This window comes from Alligator sinensis, unplaced genomic scaffold (assembly GCF_000455745.1).
Source record: "Alligator sinensis unplaced genomic scaffold, ASM45574v1 scaffold948_1, whole genome shotgun sequence".
In the NCBI taxonomy this organism is placed as follows: domain Eukaryota; kingdom Metazoa; phylum Chordata; order Crocodylia; family Alligatoridae; genus Alligator; species Alligator sinensis.
Genome location: NW_005843093.1, coordinates 367,958 through 375,730, shown reverse-complemented (window position 1 = coordinate 375,730; position 7,773 = coordinate 367,958). Strand labels below are relative to the sequence as shown.

The 7,773-nt window shown below is 51.0% G+C and overlaps 1 protein-coding gene and 1 non-coding gene across 2 annotated transcripts; one reads left to right on the top strand and one right to left on the bottom strand.

Moving 5' to 3' along the window:
- Positions 1-207: 207 nt before the first annotated feature.
- On the bottom strand, positions 208-1,158 carry LOC102382849 (olfactory receptor 52L1-like). The gene has a single exon (XM_006037289.2). The coding sequence runs from the start codon at positions 1,147-1,149 to the stop codon at positions 208-210; it is 942 nt and encodes a 313-aa protein (XP_006037351.1). The 5' UTR covers positions 1,150-1,158.
- Positions 1,159-6,483: 5,325 nt separating this feature from the next.
- TRNAL-UAA lies at positions 6,484-6,566 on the top strand. The gene has a single exon. It is a non-coding gene; the product is annotated as a tRNA-Leu (tRNA).
- Positions 6,567-7,773: the final 1,207 nt, after the last annotated feature.

Here is a 7,773-nt window from a genome sequence, read left to right as displayed (position 1 = left end):
GGGCAGGGACTGAGGGTTCAACATTGTCCATCTAGTATTTGATGTCCGGGTCTCTACCTGGGCCACCAAGTCCAGGTGAATATAGGTTTTGGTAAGTGCCTTGTGCATGTGAAGAATGGCTCCAGTATGCAGAGATGCTGCAAAATAAGGCTATTGTTATGGATGGGAAAGGGTGAGGAGGCAAAACCCGCCCCCCCCACCCACTGCTCAGTCTCCCCTCCAGCAGAGGACCCTCGTTACCTTCTCTCGGATCTGTTTGGTTTTCACCCCATACACAATAGGGTTTAACATAGGCGGCAGCAGGAGGTAGAGGCTGGCCAGTATGACGTGGATGTGGTGTGGGACATTCTGGCCAAATCGGTCTGCCAGGAAAGAGAAGAGACCCGGGATGTAGAAGACCAGGAGGACACAGATGTGAGACCCACAGGTGCTCAGGGCTTTGAGCCGGGCCTCATTCGAGGGCAAGGCAAAGGCTGCTTGCAGGATCATCCCGTAGGACAGGGTGATGGACGTCCCATCCAGAGCCACCACGAGCAGGGCCATGATGAGGCCATACAATCTGCTGATGGTGGTGTCAGTGCAGGCCAACATTACTACCGCCATCTGCTCGCAGTAGGAGTGTGGGATGAGAGTTGCCTGGCAGAAGGACAGCCTCCAAAGAAGGAAAGGAAAAGGGGTTATAATGAGAAGGCCACGGACAAAGACCAGCAGGCCTATCTTGGCCACCACGGTGATTCTCAAGATCTCTGCGTGCCTCAGGGGGTTGCAGATGGCCACATAGCGGTCATACGCCATGGCTGTCAGGATCCCGGACTCCACCGTTGAGGAGACATGGATGAAAAACATCTGGGTAAGGCAAGCATGGAACCCGATCTCCCTGGCACCCAGCCAGAAGATGCCCAGCATTTTTGGCAAGGTGGAAGTGGACAGGACCAGGTCGGTGATGGCCAGCATGGCCAGGAAAAGGTACATGGGCTTGTGCAAACTGGGCTCTGTCCAGATCACGAGCAGAATAATGCAGTTCCCTAACAGGGCCAAGGCATACATGGAGCACAATGGGACTGCGATCCAGTGCTGCACGCTTTCCAGCCCCGGGATGCCAACCAGGAAGAATACGGAAGGTCTGAGGCTGGTGTTATGAACGGTCATCGTGTTGCTGGCCACATCCAAAGAGACAAAGCATCTCAAGAGACCTAGAGGTGAATATAGGATTCGGTGAGTGTCTTGTGTACATGAAGGATGTCTACTCCTCTGTGACCTGTGAGATTTTCTAAGGCCTCTCTGTGTAGGGATTCTGCACTGGAAACCATCCTCCTGGTCCCAACGTGGGCCACAAAGTCCGATGAACAAGTCTAATCATTCCACCTTCTGTTGCCAGCAACAAGGGACCACTGCCAGGGGTGACTGGGGTGGTGAGCTCCACAGCCCCTCTGCACTTCCCAAAGCCAGCCAGCCCCTCGGGGCAACTGATTTTACACTTCCTCACAAAGCAGATTCATGATGCAGAAATGTCTGGCCCAGAGAGCTAAGAACCCAGACCCCAACTGGGGCCATTCGTTGTGAAATCAGTTAGGAGGTCACTGTGGTCAGGGGCCCCATCACCATCCTCCCATCTGACCCTGTGGGGAGCAGCGTCATCAGGGAAGTAAAAATGAGCCTTGGATCATCTCTTTGACCCCTCAAAGTGGCTCCTGCTGGGGAATGACTGAGGCCAAGTGTGCACAGGGCATGGTGAGTTTGTGGGGACACTTGCCCAGATGTTGCTGCCATCCCTACTTCTGTACCCTCTCCCACTGTGTAACACATAGACCGTACTTCAGGGGAGGCAAGGTTACCAAGGCACGTTCTACAGGAACTTTCATCCAAAATGGAGAGCAAAAGTGTTCCCCTAAAATATCTGGTCTTTTACGTCCAGTATAATGGAGACTCCCCGGAAAGATTCTGGAACCAGTTATGAAACAATAAATGCATAAGCACCTAGGGGATAATAAAGTGACAAAACAGCCAGTGTAGGTCTGTCAAGGGAAACGGGGCTAAATTCCTTCTTGGACAGGGTAACTCGGGAGGGGGATATGAGGAAATGAGTGGCAATTTAATGAGGTTTTTGGCAGAAACCCATGTGACCTTCGAATAAACCAACTGGGGTCTAGATGCAATCACCATGTACTCCCCCAATGTCTTCAAGATGCTATTCTCAGAGAGCAGCTACCGGGGGGTCACTGTTAAGTTCATTTCAAGTGTCAAGGTCTATGCTGGTCCCAGTTCCATGGAATAGAGAGTTCCCTTATAAAACTGGTATAAACTGGTAGGTGCAAACACTGTGGTGGAAAGGATCAGAATTCAAAATGATCTCAAAGCAATGGAGGGAGGGCCTGGAATGAACAAGAGGAAATTCAAGTAAAGACCAACACAAAGTGCTACCCACTTAGGAAGGAGAGCTCCAATCCACACTTAGAGAATTGGTTAATATCTGGCCCTGCTTGCGTACAGACCCGCGGTCCTTAGCCGATCACACGCTGAACACTAGTAAACAAGGTCATGCTTTTGCAAAAAAAGCGCCAAACCTCATGCTGGGATGTATTAGCAATAGCGTTCTGTGTTAGACATGAGTGGTAATTATTCCCCTCTCCTCTTTGCAGGTGAGGCCTCAGCTGGAGTACTCTGCTCAGCCTGGAGCTCCACGCTCGAAAGAAACAGAGAAATTAGAAAGAGCCCAGAGCAGAGAAATAATTATAAGAAGCTTAGAAAACACAAGGCAGTGGAAAGATTGAAAGAACTGGACTTGTTTCATCTAAAGAAAGAGGAGACTGAGCGGGGCCCTCATAACAGTCTTCCACTATAAGAAGTTTGTTACAAACTTCTGGCCACGGCAATCAGTTGTGTTCCTGGGACACACCAAGAAATAAGCTGAATGAGTAGCAAGGATTTGGGCTGGATACTAAATATAAGGGTTTTTTGTGAACAGATTAAACAGATACCAGATAAGAATGGGCCAGATATACCCAATCCTGTCTCAGGGCAAGCAAGTGGCTTAGACGATTCCTTCCAGCCCTTGGCTAATGTGATTCTAAGACTCACAAGGCATCTAAATCCCATTGGCATGGTATAATGCCAAGAGAGATGCATCTGGGAGACGGGTATGATAGATAGGTTAGACTCGGGACTGTCTTGATTGTGGAGATAAGCCAACTCCTAACTAATGGTTGCTATATCCAAAAGCAGTTTGGTGCGAGGCAATGTTCCTCTTTCCCATGCAAGGTTGAGCTGCAAGGGCCTTCTGGAGGTCATGGAGAAATCTAACCCCCTTGGAGACTGCAAAGGAGAGGGACTGCAATTTGATGGCCACTGTAATTAAAGGCAAACCCTGTGGTCTTCAATAGGTTTGCGGTAAGCGCAAGACCCTTTCCAGTGGAGAGAGGGAACCATGATCGTTCACCTCTGTTTCGATATCCCATCCTTCATAACAGCTGCCAAATATTGGAAAGGCTGCCATGGAGAGGATGGCAAATAATTGTTCTTTTTAGCCTCTGAGGGCAGGACAAGTGGCAACGGGTATGACGTATGGGGCAGACAACTCAGATTAAACTCCAGAAAAAGCATCCTAAATGTCAGAGCTTACTATGAAGCAGACAGGGTTCTTTGGGGAAATCTGATATCTTTTGTTAGACAACTCGGATAACAACAGATGTTGAATTTTCTCAAAGAGCCTTGTCTGCCTATGTCCTTAGACCAACACGGCTACAACCTACACCCCTGAGAGCTTGCTATGCGATCAAACTGCGTAGGGCATCACTGAATCAGACACATCGGGCTGGACAGGACCTCTGGAGCAGCCACCTGCTTGAGGCAGGATCAGCCTATCCGAACCATCCCAAGCAAATCCCAGTCTAACCTGTCACTGACACCACACAGGTGATGCTGTCACAAAACCCAGCACCTTAACCCACCACGGGTAAAGCAGGAGACAAGAGAAACGGTAGGATTTCCGTCACTGGGAGTGTGATAAGGAAGGTGCACGGGCACCAGGAAGGGGTGTGCAGGCTCTGGAAAGGCTGCCCCTGTGCAGCCAACTGGACTAGCTGGCCCCCGAAGTCCCTTCCCACCCCCTGATTCTACGACGGGGGTTTTCGTCGATTCACAAAGCTACTCTCAAAGATTTTGGTTTCCCCTGTTACTAAACGTAGAAGACCCAGTTATAGCACCGTCAATGCCAAGCCTTAAGGCATTTAGCATCTGAACACTGCTGGGAGCAAAAGCAAGAGTCCAAAAGTCTGGAAAAGTTCTGCAAGCTGTTCATATCCCAGTTTGCACGTAGTTATACCAGCCACCCCCTTCTTCTAGGGTAGGGAGAATATGGTTCTCCTTCCCTATGGTTTCAAGGAGCCTCTCAAGGTCTACATGGAGACACGTGTCCTTTCACACCAGACCTGGGTCAGCTCTCACTCCTGCCCCGTTCTCCACGGAGAGCAGTGGGACCAACACCCAGCTGGCTGGGTTGGGTGTGCATTTCATTCCTGAGAGCATGTCAAGTCTCTTTGCAGCTATTGCCAAATAGGTGCACAATTGGCTAGCAAAGGCAGAAAGGGAGCATATGCTCGTCGTGGCTCTGGGTCTCCTCTGCACTGCTCCTAGTAAGAAATGTTCCCATCAGTTCTCTGTTTTTGCCATATTCTCCTTCTCTAGCCACAGAGACTCGGAGGGGAAGCTGAGGAGCAAGAAATCATCCACAGACTGGACTGTGGAAAGAACAGTTTAAATAGGGACTATGGACTTCCATCACAGAAAATGAGGGTGGAAGGGATCTCAGGACACCACATCTAGTGCAACCCCCTGCTCCAAGCAGGACCAGCCCCAGCTACATCATCCCAGCCAAGGCTTGGTCTAGTCGGGTCTTCAAAACCTCCAAGGATGGAGAGTCCACCACCTCTCTGGGTAACCTGTTCTAGTGCTTTACTACCCTCCTCCTGAGAAGGTTTTTCCTAATATCCAACCTCAACCTCCCTTACTGCAGCTTGAGCCCATTGCTCCTTGTCCTGTCATCTGCCCCGACTGAGAGCAGCCCAGCTCCATCCTCTTCGCAACCGTCCTGCAGGGAGGTGAAGGCTGCTATTCAATCCCCCTCGGTCTTCTCTTCTGCAGACTCAATCAGCCCAGTTCCCTCAGTCTCTCCTCACCAGTCCTGTCCCCCAGCCATTTGTGTTGCCCTCAGCTGGACTCTCTCCAACTTGCCCACATCCTTTCTGTAGTGGACACAGGACTCCAGATGTGGCCTCCCAGTGCTAATCACTGCCTCGATCTGCCGGCACCGCTCCTGCCAATGCAGCCCAGGATGCCGGTAGCCTTTTGGGCAACACGGGCACGCTGCTGGCTCCTGTTCAGCTTCTTGTCCCCTGTCACCCCCAGGTCCTATAACCTAGCTCTATCACCTGGTCAGCTTCGGTAACCCTTAATTCCTATCGGCTTAATGTTTGTCTCTCCCAGCGCTGATGCCCTATCCCCTCTGCCCCTGTCTCTTTCTCTCTCCATCCTCTGTCTTTTGTATTCTAATTGTTCTCCTTTTTTATACTCTGCTTTCTGCCATCCTCTCACAGCATCGGATAGAGAGAGCTACAGCTGATGAAAGCCGATGAAAGCTGGCCGCTCGTCACCCTCCTCCCCCTGCTCCGGTTGGTAGCAAGCACCCTGCTCCAGCACTGCCTGCCCTACACACGTCCCGCTGCACCTTGCAGTGCTAACCCGTCTCCATGCTTCCTGCTCCCCCAGCGACACAAGCCCCTGGACAAGCAGTTTCATCCCCGCTGCTCCAGAAGCTGGTTGTGATTAATGGTGTCTAACCTGATGGGTCTCACTCCAGGCCCCACGCAAGCTGGACAAGGATGGTCCTCGCCATGAGACAGCTCCAAACAGTCTGGGGAGTGAGTGGCACAAGGCTCTGGCTGGGTGTAAGGGATGTATATAAATAATTTCCAGAAGATCCCTGCAGGATCTCATAATGGCCCATGAGTCACCAGGGATCCCAGTGTTTTCCTTTCAATGCTAAGCATAAATTAATGCCTCCACTTCCCTGACACCTGCCAGGAACAAGCGTGGGGACGATGGGGTTTAAACCGATTGCTTCACGTTCTGGCCCGCTGCAGCAAGGAAAACCCGCTCTTCTTCCTGGGCTTGTCTTTCGGGCAGCCTGTCACATCCTTGAAATGTACTGCTACATCTCTCCTTCGTCTCCTTTTCTCCCCAATAATCCAAGCCCCTTTTCTTTTAGGGCTTCCAATCCCACCTCTCTGTCCTCCTTAGTGCTCCCCTCAGGTTCCTCCAGCTTCTCAACATCCTTTTTAAACTGAGGGGCCCAGAGCTGCCCACAAAATGCCAGCTGAGATCAAATGAGGCCAGAGCCCTCGCACTTTCCAGGCCTCATGTACAGTGCTTTAGTTTTAATTCTGTATTTTTTTTCCTTTTCTATGCTTCTATGAATCACATTTTGTAACCAGGATGGCCGAGTGGTTAAGGTGTTGGACTTAAGATCCAATGGATGTATGTCTGCGTGGGTTCGAGCCCCACTCCTGGTAGCAGCTGTTTTGACTGAGGGACCTCTGCAAGTGAAGGCTGAGAGGTGATCTTGTGGCCGCCTACAAATTCATTAGAGGGATGCAGCAAGGGATTGGCCATGCTCTCTTCACCAGGTGCCTTGTGGGGTAACAAGGAGCAATGGTCACAAACCGACAGAGAGCAGATTTGGGCTAGATATCAGGAAAAACTTCTTTGCAGTAAGGGTGGCCAAAATCTGAAATGGGCTCCCAAGGGAGGTGGGGGTCTTCAAGAGAAGGCTGGATACCTTTAGGATCCCCCTACCTTGGGGGTCTTCAAGAGAAAGCTGGATAGGCGGTATCTGGCCGGGGGCATCTGACCCAGCGCTCTTTCCTGCCTAGGCAGAGAGTCGGACTCGAGGATCTGTTGAAGTCCCTTCCAACCCGAGCATCTATGAATCTGTGAACTTCTGCAAAGTTTGCCACCCCTCCTGGCTCTGGGTCAGCTTTAAACCAGGGACTCTATGCCTATTTATTGTGAAAAACGGTGACAGACTCATAGAAAACACATATATGAAATAGCCCAGATATATTACAAACCGCACCGTCTATGACATTGCAGTCATGTTGTGTGCCTCAGTTTCTCTGCTGGGCTTATACTGACACAAGAATCATAGAGTCATAGAAAATGAGGGTTGAAGGGACATCAGCAGGTCACATCTAGTCCAACCCCTTGCTCCAAGCAGGACCAGTCCCAGCTACATCATCCCAGTCAAGGCTTTGTGTAGCTGGGTCTTCAAAACCTGCAAGGATGGAGACTGCACCACCTCTCTGGGGAACCTCTTCCAGTGCTTCACCACCCTCCTAGTGAGAGAGATTTTCCTAATATCCAGCCTCAACTTCCCTTGCTGCAGCTTGAGCCCATTGCTTCTTCTGTCATCTGCCCCCACTGAGAACAGTCCAGCTCGTCCTCTTTGCAACCCCCTGCAGGGAGGTGAAGGCTGCTATCAAATCCCCCTCAGTCTTCTCTTCTCCAGACTAAATAAGCCCCGGTCCCTCAGCCTCTCCTCACACGTCCTGTGCTCCAGCCCCCCAAACCATTCCCATTGCCCTCCACTGGACTCTCTCCAATGTGTCCACGTCCTTTCTGTAGTGGGGGCCCACAACTGGACACAGGACTCCAGATGTGGCCTCCCCAGTGCTGAATCAAGAGGAAGAATCACTGCCCTCCATCTGCTGGCAACGCTCC